At 53.2% G+C, this 19,063-nt stretch overlaps 1 protein-coding gene across 1 annotated transcript; it reads left to right on the forward strand.

Moving 5' to 3' along the window:
• The first annotated feature begins 1,041 nt into the window (after positions 1–1,041).
• TEKT3 (tektin 3) lies at positions 1,042–17,902 on the forward strand. The gene is made up of 7 exons (XM_054393853.1): positions 1,042–1,620; positions 4,190–4,273; positions 6,047–6,117; positions 6,327–6,470; positions 10,835–11,057; positions 15,263–15,417; positions 17,686–17,902. Exons 1-7 carry the CDS (start codon positions 1,042–1,044, stop codon positions 17,900–17,902), a joined length of 1,473 nt encoding a protein of 490 aa, XP_054249828.1.
• The last annotated feature ends 1,161 nt before the right edge of the window (positions 17,903–19,063 follow it).

Below are 19,063 nucleotides of genomic sequence, written 5' to 3' on the forward strand. Positions count from 1 at the left end.
CTTGGCTGCCCATTGTGGGCAGCAGGAGCTGTCCAGGGAAGGGATCAAGTCACCCAGCAAAGGCACTAGGTTGCACTGAGTGCACATTGTGCTGCCCAGGGTGGCACTGGGTTGCCCACTGAGGGCAGAGAGTTCATAGGATCATTGAATATCTCAAGCTGGAAGGAATCCATAAGGATGATCCAGTCCAACCCCCTGCTCTTTAGGCAGGACTGCCTAAACCCCAATCCTGTGAGAGCTGCCCAACAGCTGCCCCTGGCTGCCCAGGGGCTGCCCAGAGGTGCCCAGCCAGAGCAGTAGGTTGCCCAGGGCAGGAAGCAGGATACCACATGAGGACATTTCCTTGCCCAGGGGTGGCCCTGGGTTGCCCAGCCAGAGCATTGTTGCTGCAGCAGCTGCAGGGAGTTGCCCAGGTAGCACCCAGTGCCCATGGCAACAGGCCCCAGGGATGCCACAGTGCCTGGCAGTGCTACCACTGAGCCCCACAGCACAGCAGTGAGTGCAGCCCACCCTGGGCACCTCAAACCCCACGAGCACACCCCGTGCCCAGCAGCCACTTCTGAGTGTGTGCTTGAACTGGGAGGTGAGATCCCAGCCCACAGGGCTTTCTCCTAACTCCTCTCTTTTCTCCCCCAAATGTACCCAAGTTAGCTCTTGGGGGGTGAGGGGGGCTCATGAAGTGTGTTTGGGGATGGCAGAAAGTGGCACCCTGGGCTGGCTTATCCCAAGGGCGATGTGGGGGAGCATTTATTTCATCTGGGAATGCAGGGGAAAGTCTCCCTGGTCCATTCCTGAGGGCTTTTCCCTCCCTTTCTCAATCATTTGTTTGAGATCATTTATCTGGGGGGGAGGGGAGGGGTGGCTGGAGCCAGGGGAGCTGTCCCCCACCCTCTCAGTGCTGGTTCTCAGGTCCTGTTTTGTCCCCTAGCAGGGACAGCAGGGCTGAAGGGGCTGGTTTGTGGGAACCAGCAGGAGCTCACTGAGCAAGGTTGTCTTCTCCTCCTTCGTGCAGGACACTTACCTGAAGAGCAGCCTTCAAGGATGGAGCTGGTTGGCTCTCCCTTGACAGCCACATTCGCCCACCCGAGGTCCACAGCCAGCAGGTTCCTGCCTGCCATCAGCACCATGGCCTCCAGCTACAGGAACAGGATTCCTTACTACCCCCTGCCTCACAGCTTCAGCCTGCCCTGGATCCCCAACGCCTACTATAAGGCAGCTGCCATCAACCCAACCTTGGCTCCCCTGGCCAAAAGCTGCGAGGGGCTGACCCCCAGGCAGAGCCTCCCTTACCTTTCCAACAGGACCACCCTCTTCAGCCGCTACACCCCCGACGATTGGTACAGCTCCAACCTCACCAACTACAAGGAGTCGGAGACCTCCCGGCGCAACGCCGAGCGGCTGAGGGTCGACACCGCCCGCATGATCCAGGACAAGCACCTGCAGACCACCAAAACCCAAGGGGAGAGCACCAAGGACCTGGGAGCACGTGTCAACGAGATAGAGTTCTGGAAGTCAGAGCTCCTCCACGAGCTGGATGAGATGATCGGGGAGACCAACGCGCTCACGGGCGTCAAGAGACGGCTGGAGAGGGCCTTGGCCGAGATGGAGGCACCTCTCCAGGTACTGACCAGCTTGCTTGGGCCCCTCTCCCCCTCAGGGCTTTAGCCCATGGCACTCTGCCAAGCAGGTCCCTGAAGAGGACGAAGTCTGCTCTCTCAAAGTCCAGAGCAGTGAGCTTGCTTTGTACCCCCTTTGATGCCCTTACTGAAGAGAGGGTTGGACGAGATGGCCTCTGGAGGTCCCTTCCATCCCAGACCATTCTGTGACATTAAACTCTACCATTTCATGGCTGCCCTTGAGTGCCACATCACTCACCAGCCCCTCCTTGCTGGTGAGGACAAGGCCCAGCACAGCACCTCTTCTCCCAGGCAACCAGCAGCAGAAGGAGGGGACACAGTCCCAAGCTGTGCCAGGGGAGGTCTAGGCTGGATGTTAGGAGGAATTCTTCACAGACAGAGATTTGTTATTGGGATGTGCTGCCCAGGGAGGTGGTGGAGTTGCTGTCCCTGGAGATGTCCAAGAAAAGCCTGGATGAGGCACTTGGTGCCATGGTCTGGTTGATTGGATGGGGCTGGGTGATAGGTCAGACTGGATGATCCTGGAGGTCTCTTCCAACCTGGCTGATTCTGTGATTCTATGATTCTTGTGGCTTCTTTTACCACCTGGAGAAGGAAATTATGATCAGTGTGCTCCAGGAACCTCTTAGATTGCTGGTGCCCTGCTGTGTTGTCCTTCCAACAGACAATGGGGTGATTGAAATCTCCCATGAAGACCACGGCACCTCATCCTCTTGGTCCTCCTGCTCAGGTAGCCTGTAGCAGATCTCCACAGTGATGTCTGTTTCATAGATTCATAGAATGGTTTGGGTTGGAAGGGACCTTAAAAATCACCAAGTTCCAGCCCCTATGCCATGGACAGGGACACCTCCCACCAGCCCAGCTTGCTCAAGGCCTCATCCAGCCTGGCCTTGAACACCTCCAGGGAGGGGACATCCACAGCCTCCCTGGGCAACCTGTGCCAGTGTCTCCCCACCCTCACTGGAAAGAATTTCTTCCTCATCTCCAGTCTCCATCTGCCCTCCTCAAGCTTCAATCCATTTCACCTCAGCCTGTCACTCCCAACCCTTGTCAAAAGTCCCTCCCCAGCTCTCCTGTGGCTCCCTTCAGATACTGGAAGGTTGCTCTAAGGTCTTGCTGGAACCTTCTCTTCTCCAGACTGAACAGTCCCAACTCTCTCAGCCTGTCCCCATAGGGGAGGTGCTCCAGCTGGCCCTTGCCTTCCCTTTAATCCTCACCCACAAGCTCTCTGTCACCTCTTCATCTATCCCAAGGTGGAGCTCCATGGACTCCAGCTGGTCCTTTCTGTAGTGGGCAACACCTCCCCACACTTCTCCTCTGCCTTTCTTTCCTGAAGAGCCTGTAACCATCTATTCCCATGCTCCAGGTCCAGCTTCCTACCATGTCCAGTGGGCTGCAAGCTGGAGCTGAAACATCTGCAGCCAGTCACACATCTCATTAAGTTGCATTGCAGCTCTGTAACATCTAGAAAGTTTTGGGTTTGTTTGTTTGGTTTTTTTTTTGTTTTGTTTTGTTTTGTTTTGTTTTGTTTTGTTTTGTTTTGTTTTTATGGAGGGCCCATTAGTCAAGCTGGTAATAAACAACCCTCTTCCCATCTGCTGCAGCCCTTCTCAGCACATGCTGAGCACATCAGAACACTATTTGCTTAACCAAATATTTTTAGCAGTTGCTATATCCAAACCCCTGGGTTGGGAGACAAAAGCCCATGTCTTGTTCTGGGGCTGTGGTGAGGTCAGCAGCAAGCCTGACACAAGCCCCTGCATTCAGCTCTGCTTGCAACCACGGCCACGTGTTGCTCCCTCCTGTTGGTTTAATGCTGATGCTGCAGCTCAGCTGCTTGTTGTCAGCTAAACCCAGCTGCCCTGGGTCCTGTTATCTGTGCCCACCTACCATTCCTTTGCTTAGGTTATTTGCCATGGGGACCAACCCCAAAAGGGAATCCTGCCCCTGTGGCCAGCACTGATCACGGAGTCACAGAATGTGAGGGGCTGGAAGGGACCTCCAGAGCTCATCCAGTCCAACCCCCCTGCCAGAGCAGGAGCACCTAGAGCAGATCACACAGGAACACAGCCAGGCAGGCTTTGAATATCTCCAGAGAGAGACTCCATAACTCCCCTGGGCAGCCTGTTCCAGGGTTCTGTCACCCTCACAGGGAACAAAATTCTTCCTCATGTTCACATGGAACTTCCTATGCCTCAGCTTCCACCCTTGCCCCTTGTGCTGGCATTGGGCATCACCCAGCAGAGCCTGGCTCCAGCCTCTGGGCACTCACCCTGCACATCTTTATCAACATGAATCAGGTCACCCTGATGGTCACAGATTGCATCAGGTTAGAAGGGACCCTCAAAGGTCATCTTCTCCAACCCCTCTGCAGTCAGCAGGAACACTTCCAACTAGATCAGGCTGCCCAGGGCCACCTCAATCCTGATCTTGAATGTCTCCAAGGATGGTGCCTCAACTGCATCCCTTAGCAACCTGTTCCAGTGCCTCATCACTCTCCTTGTGCAGAACTTCCTCCTGATGTCCAACCTAAACCTCCCCTGCTCCAACAGGTCGCTGAGGAGTGCTTGCTCCACCGGGAGAAGAGGATGGGCATTGACCTGGTCCATGATGATGTGGAGAAAGAGCTCTTGACAGTAAGTTTGGCAACACAGATCATGTCTGGAAGTTATTTTTACCTAAACTGCCCTCAACAGGTTCTGCAGCCCTTGTTGCCTAGGGCTGCTGAGGTGCTAAACCCTTCCAACCCCCAAAACTTGCTGGGCCAGGGAGAGCATTCCCCCTGCAGCAGTATGCCCACGTGGTGGAGGGGAGACTTGGCCTTGCAGAGGAAAGAAAACCAGTGGTGTGTTTGTGTAGCATGTTGGGGTCCCCCTTCATGGAGTTTGTGAGACTGTCCTGCCTTCCTGAGCCCAGGCAGAACAGGGTCTGTGTGCACCTGTGTCACATAGAACCATGGAACTGATTTGGTTGGAAGAGGCTTTTAAGATCAAACCCAACCCTTAACCCAGCAGTGCCAGGGCACCACTAAACCATGGTCCTCAGCACCACATCTACACAGGTTTGAAACCCCTCCAGGGATGGGGACCCCACCACTGCCCTGGGCAGCCTGGGTCAGGCCTTGACAGCCCTTTAGGGGAAAAGTTCTGCCTAATGTCCAACCTAAACCTCCCCTGATGCAGCGTGAGGCCATTTCCTCTTGTCCTATCACTTGGTCCTTGGGAGAAGAGACCAACTCCCACCTCACTCCAGGCTCCTTTCAGGAGCTGAAGAGAGCAATGAGGTCTCCCCTCAGACTCCTTTTCTCCAGGGCTGATCAATCCCAGTTCCCTCAGCTGCTCCTCACAAGATTTGTGCTCTAGACCCTCCACCAGCTTTGTTGACCTTCTCTGGACACACTCCAGCAGCTCAATGTCCTTCTTGGAGTGAGGGGGACCCAAAACTGAACCAAATATCCATTCCTACTCCAGGCAACCACTCTGCCTGTTCACATCAGGTCAGAATCTGTTCATGTCACCCTATGGTGGAATGAACCAGCACTTGACATCAATGTTAAGGTGGAAAACCATTTGACAACCCACCCTGAAAGAGGATTCAGAAGTTGTGGATGTGGCCACAGTAGCTTCCTGTCCCCTCCTAGTCACTGTGCACAGGCTCAGCTGCACAAACCTATGTGCTGGCACTGGGGGTTCTCCACTCCCTGCCTGTTTGCTTTGGGCAGAAGGACAAGCAGGGAGGTTTTTGCTGTGTGCAAGGTTAGAGAGGCCTCAGGGGATGAGTATGAGCAGCAGAAGGAGAGACTGAGAGAGTTGGGGCTGTTTAGTCTGGAGAAGAGAAGACCCCACCTGGAGTAGTGTGTCCAGTTCTGGAGCCCCTATTACAAGAGGGCTATAGACATGCTGGAAGGTGTCCAGAGAAGGGCCACCAGGATGGGCAGAGGGCTGGAGCTGCTCTGCTATGAGGACAGACTGAAAGAGTTGGGGCTGTTCAGTCTGGAGAAGAGAAGGCTCCAAGATGACCTTCTTGTGGCCTTCCAGGATCTGAAGGGGGCTCCAAGAAAGCTGGGGAGGGACATTTTAGGGTATCAGGGAGTGACAGGACTGGGGGGAATGGAAAAAAGCTGGAAGTGGGGAGATTCCGACTAGACATGAGGAAGAAGTTGTTCCCCATGAGAGTGGTGAGAGCCTGGAATGGGTTGTGCAGGGAGGTGGTTGAGGTCCCATCCCTGGAGGTGTTTGCAGCCAGGCTGGATGAGGCTCTGGCCAGCCTGCTGTAGTGTGAGGTGTCCCTGCCCATGGCAGGGGGGTTGGAACTGGCTGATCCTTGAGGTCCCTTCCAACTCTGGTGAGTCTATGACTCTCTGACAAGTGAGCTTGGGCACTGATGGGTCACACTTTGCTCTTGCCCAGGAAGTCGATGTCATCAAGTCCTGCCAGGAGAGGATGCAGCGGTTCCTGGAGAGGGTGAAGGCTCAGCTGGCGTAAGGAGCAGCTCCTTAATCACACTGCCTCTGCAGCTGGAATATGAACCCCCCAGCAGAGCACTGCCTCTCCCCACACCCTGCAGGCCCCAAACCCACGGAGGCTGCATGGGAAGCAGGCAGTGATGCTCCTGGGAGCACGCCGGGGGAGGCAGGATGGGGAGGAAACCATTCCAGCGGCACTGATGGCTGCTCTCTGTGCGCTGAAGGTCCAACAGGGCAGCCCAGCACGAGCTGGAGAGGGACCTGGCCAACAAGCAGAGGGCTCACCACATTGATGACAAGTGCCACCACCTGAGGAACACCTCCGAAGGCATCAGCTACTACCGAGGGGTGGAGCGGGTCGATGCCACGTGAGTGCCCCCCGGGCAGCACAGGAGCCCTCAGCTGTGCCCAGGGTGCATGCTGCCTCTCCCTGGCAGGGAGCTGGTTGTCCCCAGCCCACTGCAAAGGCACCTGTCCCTGCATGGCACATCCACCCCACCTGCCTTGGAGGGGCTGTTTCTCACCACATTGGGTTGGAAGGGACCTTTCAAGGCCATCTACTCCAACCCTGCCTGCAACAAGCAGGGACACCTTTAACTTACATCAGGCTGCTCAGAGCCCCATCAAGCCTGACCTGGAATGTCTTTAGGGATGGGGCCTCCATCACCTCCCTGGGCAACCTGTTCCAGTGTCTCACCACCCCTGTGGTAAAGAACTTTTGCCCAGTGTCCAGTCTAAAGCTACCCTGCTCTAGTTTCAAACCATTTGCCCTTGTGCTGTCACTCCAAGCCTTTGTCAAAATTCCCTCCCCAGCTTTCCTGTATCCCCTTCAGGTACTGGAAGGCTGCTCTAAGGCCTCCCCAGAGCCTTCTCGTCTCCAGTGGGTGAAAACCAGTCCTACCTCATTAACCATTAAATCAGGGTTCAGAGGTCAGCCTGGAAATGACTTCAGTCCAGCCCCTCTGCACAGCTCTCTGAGTTTGTGAATGATGTGTCAGGGCTTGCCTGAGTGCTCTTCATGGACATAAAGCCTGGGGGGGCTCAACCCTGCATGGAGAGGGCCTGGCAGGGAACCAACATGGCACAGAAGAGAAGGAAATGAGAGCATGGTCCTGGGAGAGCTCACCTGCTTTGGGGTGTCAGGAAGAGTGTGGCAAGCAAGTCAAAGAAGGTTCTCCTCCCCCTCTCGTCTGCCCTGGTGAGGGACAGCACAAGGGGCAATGGGCACAGATTGGAACCCAGGAGGTTCCATCTGAAGAGGAGGAGAAAGTTCTTTGTTGTGAGGGTGCTGGAGGCCTGGAGCAGGCTGCCCAGAGAGGTTGTGAAGTCTCCTTGTGTGGAGAGCTTCCAAGCCCAGCTGGACATTGTGATCCTGAGCAAGCTGCTGTGGGTGTCCTGCTTGAGCAGGGGGTTGGACTGGGTGAGGTCGAGAGAACCTTTCCAACCCTATGGTGCTGGGATTCTGGGATTTTACTGGATGGAGTTCAGCTGACAGGGATGATCCTGTAGATGCCATTTGAACCTGGCAAACTCCTTCTGCTGTTGCTTTCCCCTCTCCATGCCTCTGCTCTGTTCTCTGGCTCTTCTCTACAAGCTGGCTCCAGGTCTGTGTCTCACCAGGCTCCACTCCCAAGCCCTGGGAGCTGTGAATCCTCATCCCACTGTGGTGCTTCCCTTCAGTGAAAGGATCTCTTCCTCCCTTTTAGCAGTGCAGCTGCCAAATTAAGAGCACAGATTTGATCTGCACTTAATGCACTCTGCAAAGAGACAAACTGTATCCTTCTTTCCTGTTTTCTGAACTTTTGAATCATTTACATCTGAGACAGCTGGGACTATGAATTTTATTTGCTCAGTATTGTGGGTATTGGTTTAGATTAGATAGAGAGTAGTAGCAGCAATGGAATTGCTTAGAAGGGATGGATTCTGTTAGTTTCAGGCTATGCCTTTAAAACACTTTCACAGATCTTGAACAGAAAGTAGTAAAAATGGAAATAAACCACTATTGGGTGTAAGAAGGGAAAAGAATGATTGCTCTAAATGATCCCATTGGAGGGATATCTCCCATAGGATTTGTTTCCCACAATAATTTCTCTCTTCTCTACTTGCTGCTTCGCTCTGGGAGTGGCTAACTGGCTTCACTGCCCTTGGCTGCAACACTTTTATTTTGGCTAACATAGAATCATAGAATCATAGAATCAACAGGGTTGGAAAAGACCTCAGAGGTCATCAAGTCCAACCTATCACCCAGTACCTCATGACTAACTAAACCCTGGCTCCAAGTGCCACCTCCAATCCTTTTTTGAACACCTCCAGGGCTGGTGACTCCACCACCTCCCTGGGCAGCACATTCCATGGCCAATTACTCTTTCTGTGAAGAACTTTCTCCTCACCTCCAGCCTAAACCTCCCCTGGCACAGCTTGAGACTGTGTCCTCTTGTTCTGGTGCTGGGTGCCTGGGAGCAGAGCCCAACCCCCACCTGGCTACAACCTCCCTTCAGGTAGTTGTAGACAGCAATGAGGTCTCCCCTGAGCCTCCTCTTCTCCAGGCTGAACACCCCCAGCTCCCTCAGCCTCTCCTCACAGGGCTGTGCTCCAGACCCCTCCCCAGCCTTGTTGCCCTTCTCTGCTCTTTTGGCCAGAGGGGGTCCTTGGGCTGTTTGTCAACTGTAAATCCCTGTAAATATTGTAAATCCTGGATATTTGCTACATCTCCACTGCATTCCTTTGTAGACTGTAGTTTTGCCTGTAAATCCAGCTTTCATTTGCTTCCACCTGAGCTAACCTGGCAATGTTAATGCTGGGGGCTTTTCAACTCAGCACATCCCAGTAAGGCCATGGTGCTGGAGCTGGGTGTGGGGCAAACTGTTGTAAAGTTTGAACTTTTCCTGAAGCTGGTGCAAGGGGGACCCCCTGGAACAGGCTCCCCAGAGCGATTGTGGAGTCTCCTTCTCTGGAGACTTTCAAGGCCTGTCTGGATGTGTGACCTGTGCTGGATTCTATGCTCCTGCTGTGGCAGGGCGGTTGGACTCGATAATCTCTTTGGGTCCCTTCCAATCCCTGACATCCTGGGATCCTGTGATCTCTTGGGATGAGGCCTCAACTACCTCCCTGGGCAATCTGTTCCAGTGTTCCACCACCTTCATAGTCAAGAACCTCTTCCTGATATCCAATCTAAATCTGCTCTTCTCTACTTTGAAGCCATTGCCCCTCATCCTGTCACCACAGGCCCTTGCAAACAGTCTCTCCCCATCCTTCCTGTAGACCCCCTTCAGGTCCTGGCAGGCTGCTCTCAGGTGTCCCTGCAGTGCCAGCTCATCCAGCTCCGTGAGGAAAGCCCCCCACCCTTGGAGTTTCAAACAGAAAGTGATGCTTCTTGTGGCCTGTAAACCCAGCTTTCATTTACTTCCACCTGAGCTCACCTGGCAAAGTTAATTTTGGGGGATGGGGGATTTTCAACCCAGCACATCCCAGTAAGGCCATGGTGCTGGAGCTGGGTGTGGAGCAAATGTTTGATCTTTTCCTGACCTGGTGCATGGAGGAGGTGTGATGGTTTTAAGACTGTCTTTTTGATTTTTCTTCCCAAAGTTTGAGCAGAGAAGGTGAAGGAATGTAAATAAATCACTATTGGGTGCAAGAAAGCAAAATAATGATTGTTCTAAACACTTCCACTGGAGAGAGAGAAATGTTTAAGAACTACTACTCAAAACAAGGTTGGGGAGTTTGGGCAGGACTCAGCTTGCTTGCCTGGCTTCTGTCTGCCTGCTTCTTTTCTGGCTGAAGATCATACAATCACAGAATCAGTCAGGGTTGGAAGGGACCACAAGGATCAGCCAGTTCCAACCCCCCTGCCATGGGCAGGGACACCTCACACTACAGCAGGTTGCTCACAGCCACATCCAGCCTGGCTGCAAAAACCTCCAGGGATGGGACCTCAACCACCTCCCTGGACAACCCATTCCAGGCTCTCACCACTCTCATGGGGAAGAACTTCTTCCTCATGTCCAGTCTGAATCTCCCCACTTCCAGCTTCATTCCATTCCACCCAGTCCTATCACTCCCTGATAGCCTAAAAAGTCCCTCCCCAGCTTTCTTGTAGCCCCCTTCAGATCCTGGAAGGCCACAAGAAGGTCACCTCAGAGCCTTCTCTTCTCCAGACTGAACAACCCCAACTCTTTCAGCCTGTCTCCAGAGCAGAGCAGCTCCAGCCCTCTGCTCATCCTCATGGCCCTTCTCTGGACACCTTCCAGCATGTCCATATCCCTCTTGTAATAGAGGCTCCAGAACTGGGGACAGTACTCCAGGTGGAAGTACTCTTACCAGAGCAGAGTAGAGGAGGAGAATCACCTCCCTTGACAAGACAACACACTGACCTTGCTAAGCTAAGTCTAACAGCCTCTCTGCTTCTTGACTCTCTGCCTTCTGCCAGGGAGGTCTGGAGGGATTCCTTCTGGCTGGGGGGGGAGTTCCCTTGGGGGAAGCAAAGGGAGCTTGGTTGTGCTTTTCTGTTGGTTGTACATATCCATAAATGTTGTGACTAGTGTCTATCTGTACAGATCCATTGCATTCCATCAGAGACTGCAGATTTGCCTGTAAATACAGCCTGCATTTGCTTCCAGACTGAGCTAGCCTGGTCACTGTCAGTGTGGGAGGGGGATTTCAGCTCTCACACTGTTACAGGAGGGCTGGGGTGGGGACACTCTCTCCTTTTATCCCCTCCCCCCTCTCCCTGCAGGATCTCAGTGCCAGAGTCGTGGGCCAAGTTCACAGATGACAACCTCCTGCTGGCCCAGAGCGAGCGGGCAGCCTCGGCCAAGCTGCGGGAGAAGGTGGAGAACCTGCTGGTGGTGACGGCCAACGAGACCTGGCGGCAGTTCAACGCCACCAACGTGGCCTTCACCGACCGCAGCGCCCAGACAGCTGATGCCAAGAACAAGATCCAGATGCACCTGGCCAAGGTAGCCTCCACCCTGCCCTTTTTAGGCTGGCACCATCTGTGGTGGCTTGAAAATTCCTCCCCCCACCCCCGCCCCCCACCATGAAATTTGCCAGGCTGGCTGTGGTAGTTTTAGGCTACGCCCAGGGGCTCGTTGAGCCTCACCTTGAATAGCTGTGAGCTGCTGGAGAGCAGCCCTGTGGAGAGGGAGCTGGGAGTGCTGGTGGATGATAAGTTCCCGTGGGAGAGCAATGTGCCCTGGGGGCCAGGAAGGGCTATGGGATCCTGGGGGGCATTAAGAGTGTGTCCAGCAGAGCCAGGGAGGTTTTTCTCCCTCTCTACTCTACCCTGGTGAGACCTCACCTGGAATATTGCATCTAGTACTGGGCTCCCCAGTTCAAGGATCTGCTAGAGAGAGTCCAAGGGAGGGCTCCAAGGATGCTGAATGTACTGGAGCACTGCCTGGGGAGGAGAGGCTGAGAGCCCTGGGGATGGTCAGTCTGGAGAGGAGAAGACAGAGAGAGGATTTAATGAATGTTTCTAAATATCTGAGGGCTGGGGGTCAGGAGGGAGGGGACAGGCTCTGCTCAGCTGCACCCTGGGATAGGACAAGGAGCAATGGATGTAAGCTGCAGCATAGGAGGTTCCACCTCAACACAAGGGGGAACTTCTTCACTGTAAGGGTCACAGAACAGGCTGCCCAGAGAGGTTGTGGAGTCTCCTTCTCTGGAGACTTTCAAGGCCTGTCTGGATGTGTTCCTGTGTGACCTGTGCTGGATTCTATGCTCCTGCTCTGGCAGGGGGCTTGGACTCGATAATCTCTTTGGGTCCCTTCCAACCCCTGACATCCTGGGACCCTGTGATCTCCAGGGATGAGGCCTCAACTACCTCCCTGGGCAATCTGTTCCAGTGTTCCACCACCTTCATAGTCAAGAACCTCTTCCTGATATCCAATCTAAATCTGCTCTTCTCTACTTTGAAGCCATTGCCCCTCATCCTGTCACCACAGGCCCTTGCAAACAGTCTCTCCCCATCCTTCCTGTAGACCCCCTTCAGGTCCTGGCAGGCTGCTCTCAGGTGTCCCTGCAGTGCCAGCTCATTCAGCTCCGTGAGGAAAGCCCCCAACCCTTGGAGTTTCAAACAGAAAGTGATGCTTCTTGTGGCCACCATTCCTCTCCTTGGGCCAGGTCTACAGGGAGGGTGGTGCCACTGGGAAGTGTTGGCGTGGTACAGCAAGTGGTAGAACGTAAATAAATCACCATTGGGTGTAAAAAGGGAAATAATGATAGTTCTAGCTAATCCCATTGCAGAGACATCATAGAATTGTTAGGTTTGGAAGGGTCCTCAAGGCTCAGCCAGTTCCAAACCCCCTGCCATGGGCAGGGACACCTCACACTACAGCAGGTTGCTCACAGCCACATCCAGCCTGGCTGCATAAACCTCCAGGGATGAGGCTTCCACCACCTCCCTGGGCAACCTCTGCCAGTGTCTCACCACCCTCATGGGGAAGAACTTCTTCCTAACATCCAGTCTGAATCTCCCCATTTCTATCTACCATAACAATTAGTTTGGTAAATAATCTCTCTCTCTTCTTGCTTCTTGGGGCTGGGGGATACTAATTGGCTTTACTGACCTTGGCTGCATCACTTTTGTTGTGACTGATACTAACTTCTCTGCTCTATCTCTTCTCCCTTTTGTATACAGGGTGGGTAGGAGAGGAGGCAGGGAGGGGGGAGAAGCTCTTAGCTCCCCTGGTCCTTGGCCAAGGGGGCTCCTTGTGCTGTTTATTAATTGTAAATGCTTGTAAATATAGCAAATACTGTGTCTTTTGTACATACTCATTGCATTGCATTGTAGATTGTAGTTTTGCTTGTAAATCCACCTCCATTTGCTTCCAACTGAGCTGGTCTGGAAAATTTAATGTTGGGGGGTGAGGGGGAGGGAGGAAATTTTCACCTACCACACCAAGCCAGTTGGAAGCAAAGGAAGCTGTGTTTGCAAGCTGGCAGGGGGCATCCACAACCTCCCTGGGCAACCTGTTCCAGTGTCTCCCCACCCTCACTGTAGAGATTTTCTTCCTACTATCCCAAGGGATGTTCTGCTAGTGCAGCCCAGCTGACAGCACAGGGGTTTCCAGCTGGTAATGCTAATGCTGGTGGCATCTCCTGGGAGTACTGCAGGAATGCTGGCTGCCTGGCAGAAGGTCTCTGCTGGGATGTTCACTGGCTCACTTCTCCTCCAAGGATGTGCTTTCAGTCTCAGCACTCTGCTGCACAGGTGTCTGTGTGTTTGCTCTGCCAAGCAGAGGAAGTGGAGATCAGTGCTGGGCACCTGGCTGGGCCTGGTGGGTCTCCTGGAAAGCTTCCTGATAAGTGCTCAGCACAGTATTGATTAAGTGAGCAGAGACTGGGCTTGCAGCACTGTGGGCTGTTGCCCACATCCATAAATGAGATCCATTAAAAACTTTCCCTCTCTTAGTTGCCATTGATGGATGATCAGTTCCTGCAGGCAGTAATTTTGGGAGGCTGGGGGTGCAACAGACTCATCACTGCTCCAAACCCTCCTCATTTCTCAGGAAGTGTAGTGATAGGATGAGGGGCAAAGGTTTGGAACAGAAAAAGGGGAGATTCAGATCAGCACTCATAGAATCATAGAATCATAGTCATAGAATCATAGAATCAGAGAGTCATAGAATCAGTCAGGGTTGGAAGGGACCACAAGGATCAGCCAGTTCCAACCCCCCTGCCATGGGCAGGGACACCTCACACTACAGCAGGCTGGCCAGAGCCTCATCCAGCCTGGCTGCAAACACCTCCAGGGATGGAGCCTCAACCACCTCCCTGGGGAACCCATTCCAGGCTCTCACCACTCTCATGGGGAACAACTTCTTCATGTCCAGTCTGAATCTCCCCAATTCCAGCTTCATTCCATTCCCCCCAGTCCTGTCACTCCCTGATATCCTAAAAAGTCCCTCCCCAGCTTTCTTGGAGCCCCCTTCAGATCCTGGAAGGCCACAAGAAGGTCACCTCAGAGCCTTCTCTTCTCCAGACTGAACAGCCCCAACTCTTTCAGTCTGTCCTCACAGGAGAGGTGCTCCAGCCCTCTGATCATCCTCGTGGCCCTACTCAGGATGAAATTCTTCACTGTGAGGGTGGTGAGGCACTGGAGCAGGTTGCCCAGGAGAGCTGGTAGGTGTCCTATCCCTGAAAGTGTTCACAAGGAGGCTGGATGGGGCTCTGAACAACCTGGTCTAGTGGAAGATGTCTCTGCCCATGGCAGGGGAGCTGGAACTAGACAGTCTTTAAGGTCCCTTCCAACACAAACCTTTCTATGATTCCAAGTAGCATCAACAGCAAAGAGAGGCTTTTCCCTGAAGAGATTTCTCTGTTGGATCTCTACCCCAATATAGAATCACAGAATATTGGAAAAGCCTTCCATGATCATCCAGTCCAACCATCAACCCAACACCTCCATGGCCATGAAACCATGGCCCCAAGTGCCATGGCCACACATTTCTTGAACACCTCCAGGGATGCTTTGCTACTAAAATGCTTTGCTAAAGACACCAGGGGGCTTGCACTTCCTGATGAGAACCCTGAGCAGAAATGGAGGGATGACTTTGTGTGGTCTACCAGGATTTTTTTTTTTCCCCTTTGGATTTCCTCTTTCCATGCTCATTCATGGTGTGCCAGGGAGGAGCTGAAGATACCCTGGGTGCAACCAGGAGTAAATCCACCCATGGGGACTCCTTCCTGCCCTTTCAGACTGCCATTTCAGGAGAACAAGTGTCAATTCTCAGCATCACTGAATTGTTTCAATTGGAAAAGACCTCCATGATCATCCAGTCCAACCATCAGCCCAGCACCTCCATGGCCATGAAACCATGGCCTCAGGTGCCATGGCCACAGGTTTATTGAACATCTCCAGGGATGGGGACTCCACCACCTCCCTGGGCAGCCTGTTCTAACCCCTGACTGCTCTTGCAGCAAAGAAATTTTCCCTCATCTCCAACCTAACCCTCCCCTGGCACAATTTCAGGCCATTTCCTCTCCTTCTATCACCTGAGACTTAGGGAGAAGATCCCAACCCTCACCTCACTGCATGTGACAGAGCGACCACGGTCTGAGCCCAGGGTCTGCTTCTTGACCTGGACAGGAGGAAAGGGAGCTGCTGTGGTCACTTGAGAGCGTGTTTGTAACTGGTGCACGTGTTTGCTTTTCACACCAGACGCTGCAGGAAATCTTCCAGCTGGAGATGAACATAGAAGCCATCCGCAAGGCCATCAGGGACAAAGGCCCTCCCCTGAAGGTGGCTCAGAGCCGGCTGGATGAGCGCACACGGAGACCGCAGGTGGAGCTGTGCCGCGACCCTGCCCAGATCCGGTGAGGCCACAGCAGAGGGCTGGGCAGGGGCCCCATGGGTGGGGAGCATCACTGGGGGGACAAAAAATCAGTTTTCTAAATAGTCAGGGAATCCCAGAATCAACCAGGTTGGAAAAGACCTCAGAGCTCATCAAGTCCAACCTCTTACCTAATACCTAACACCTCCTGACAACTAAACCCTGGCTCCAAGTGCCACATCCAAGCTTTTTTTGAACACCTCCAGGGATGGTGACTCCACCACCTCCCTGGGCAGCACATTCCAATGGGCAGTAACTCTTTCTGTGAAGTTCTCCTCACCTCCAGCCTAAACTTCCCCCTGCACAGCTTGAGACTGTGTCCTCTTGTTCTGGTGCTGGTTGCTGGGAGAAGAGCCCAACCCCCACCTGGCTACAACCTCCCTTCAGGTAGCTGTAGACAGCAATGAGGTCTGCCCTGAGCCTCCTCTTCTCCAGGCTGAACACCCCCAGCTCCCTCAGCCTCTCCTCACAGGGCTGTGCTCCAGACCTCTCCCCAGCCTTGTTGCTCTTCTCTGGACACATTCAAGTATCTCAATGTCCTCCTTAAACTGAGGAGCCCAGAACTGCACACAGGACTTGAGGTGTGGTCTAACCAGTGCTTCCATGAGTGCACTGGTATGGTGAACAGCAATTTGCAGGTGGCCCAGGCTTTGGGTGTTGGGAACAGGCTGCACACCATGGCTGGGTACAGCCTGATGCCACCCCATGAGGGGCTGGAGTGATCCCACCTGGATAAACCTCTCCTGCCTACTTCCCAGTAGTTGGATCTGCTCAGTCTTGAAGGTTAAGCCTTTTACTCTCTGACAGGCTCATGTTGAAATACTGCAACAGGTTGTCCAGAGATGTGGTGGAGGCCCCATCCCTGGACACACTCAGGGCTGAACTTGGTGGGGCCCTGAGCAACCTGATCTAGTTGGAGATGTCCCTGCTGACTGCAGGGGGGTTGGTCAGGATGACCTTTGAGGCTCCCTTCCAACCCCATGAATTCTGTTGATTCTGTGATGTTGAGAGCACTCAGCTCCTTCCCTTTGTGGAGCCACAAGAAAGGCTGCACCACATGGAGAAGCAGTCAGAGCTGTCCTCCCCTCCCATGGGGACAGTGGAAATCCTTCCAAGGACATTAGTGGGCTCTTTGGCATTGCACTCCAAGGGGCTTTGGAGAAGCAGGCTGCCCAACAGCAATCCCTAAGCCTCACACCTCCTCCTGGGAGCACTCTGCACCTAACTTCTTTTGAAGCCCTTGAAAAGCAAAGTAAACCCAGCCCCAGAGCCTGCTGAGCAGCTCGCATGCTCTTGCTTCCACCCTCCCCTTGTTTCACATTCACTTTGAGCCTCTCCCAGCTGTCCTGGTTTGCTGTGAGGGCTCTCATGGGTGTGGGGCAGGACAGGGAAAATCAGGAGGATGGACCAAGAAGCCAAACAAACCCAAAGAGGAACAGGAAGCCACAGCTGCTCATCCCTCTTCTTGGTGGCACGAGCTGCTCTGGGAGATGTGGCTGTGCATTGCCAAAGCATTAGAGCAAACCCCACCATGAGGGTGAGGTCTGGTGGAGCTCTGCCTTCTGCCAGAAATGGGGAGGGGTCCAAGTTATTCTGAGCAGGCCAAAGAGGTAAAGCCTGTGCCTGAGGAGCCCGTCATCAACACCCTGCTAGAAACCACCCCCAGCCTGGGACTGCTTGGGGTAGTTTTAGACTATGCCTTTACAAATTTCTCACAGATCTTCAGCAGAAAGTAGTAAAATGTAAATAAATCACCACTGGGTGTAGAAAGGAAAATAAAGATCATTCTAGACCATTCCACTGGGGAGGTATCTCCCATAAGGTTTGCTCCCCAAAGTACTTTCTCTCTCTTCTCACTTGGGGCTGGGAGATGCTCACTGTGTGCTTCTGCTGGCTTCTGCTTGACCTTGGCTGCATCTCTTTTGTTCTGGCTAAGTCTAACACCTCTGCTTCTTTCTCTTCTCTCTTTTGCTCAGGGAGGTAAGGGGGGAGGCAGGGAGGGAGAAGCTATTGCTGGTCTTTGGCCAGGGGGAGCAGTCCTTGTGCTGTTTGTTCATTGTGAATCCCTGTAAATATTGTATCTTTGGGACAAATTCATTGCATTCCAGGTTGTAGTTTTCCCTGTCAATCCAGCTTTCATTTGATCCCAAGCTGAGCTGGTCTGGCAAAGTTAATGCTGGGGGGGGTGAGGGTGGAGAACTTTCAACCCACCTCATTACACTGCTCTCGGGGACTTCTTGCTTTCTTCCAGACTTGTCAACGAGGTCCTTGAAATTGATGAGACAATCCAGACCCTTCAGCAGCGGCTGAGAGATGCTGAGGACACCCTGCAGATGCTGGTTCACTCCAAGTCAGTCTTGGAGCAGGACTTGGCCATCAAAGCCAACTCCCTCTTCATCGACCAGGAGAAGTGCATGGGGATGCGGAAGAGCTTCCCCAGCACGGTGAGGCTGCTGGGCTACCTTTAGGCCAGGCTCAGTGCTGGGTCTGTCCTGGCAGCTGGTCCCAGTTTGGCTGGCATGCATTCCCTTTGCTAAAGACACCATGGGACTTGCAGTCCCTGATGAGAACCCTGAGCAGAAATGAAGGGATGACTTTGTGTGTTACGTGGTCTACCAGGATGGTTTTGTCGGGTTTCAGGGTTTTTCCTTTCTTCCCCTTTGGATTTCCTCTTTCTATGATCAATTCATGGTGTGCCAGGGAAGAGCTGAAGACACCCTGGGTGCAAGCAGGAGTAAATCCACCCATGGGGACTCCTTCCTACCCTTTCAGACTGCCATTTTAGGAGAAAAAATGTTGTGTCTTAGAATCATAGAATCATGGAATCATAGAATTGTTGCAGTTGGAAAAGACCTCCAAGAGCGTTGACTCCAACCAGCAACCCAACCCCACCATGGCCATTAAACCATGGCCCCAAGTGCCATGGCCACACCCTGGACACCTCCAGGGATGGGGACTCCACCACCTCCCTGGGCAGCCTGTTCTAACCCCTGACCACTCTTGCAGCAAAGAATCTTTCCTCATCTCCAACCTAACCCTCCCTTGGTACAATTTCAGGCCATTTCCTCTCCTCCTATCAACCTGAGGCTAGGGAGAAGAGCCCAATCCCCACCTGGCTCCAACCTCCTTTCAGGGAGCTGTACAGAGCAATGAGGTCTCCCCTCAGCCTCTTCTTCTCCAGACTAAACACCCCCAGTTCCTTCAGCTGCTCCTTGTAAGCCTTGCTCCCCAGACTCTCCACCAGCTTTGCTGCCCTTCCTCCTTTTGATGCTGTCTGATGTGGATGAAGGACCAGGGGAAGCAAAGCTCCTTGTCAGAGTGTCCAGCTGCTGGCTGACATCCAGGATGCATTTTTGATCGTTGCAGCAGCAGAAACACAAACTGTCCCCTGAAGAATTGCAGAGTGTCCTGTCCCTAAGCAGAAAAAAACCCCAAACAAACAAATTGCATTTTAGGTGGGTTCCTAATGAGAATTTTCATGCTTTTGAAAGGTTTGAAATGCCAGTGCTAGGGTTCCCAAATGAGGAAGTGCTTTCCACTGGCTAGTTGAAGCAAATGCTGTGGCTTTAATTTTGGTGAGTGTGGATGGGTGCCTAATTTAACCTCTTGCATGGAGTTTGTTGGTGGAA

This window comes from Indicator indicator, chromosome 29, assembly GCF_027791375.1.
Source record: "Indicator indicator isolate 239-I01 chromosome 29, UM_Iind_1.1, whole genome shotgun sequence".
Lineage (NCBI taxonomy): Eukaryota > Metazoa > Chordata > Aves > Piciformes > Indicatoridae > Indicator > Indicator indicator.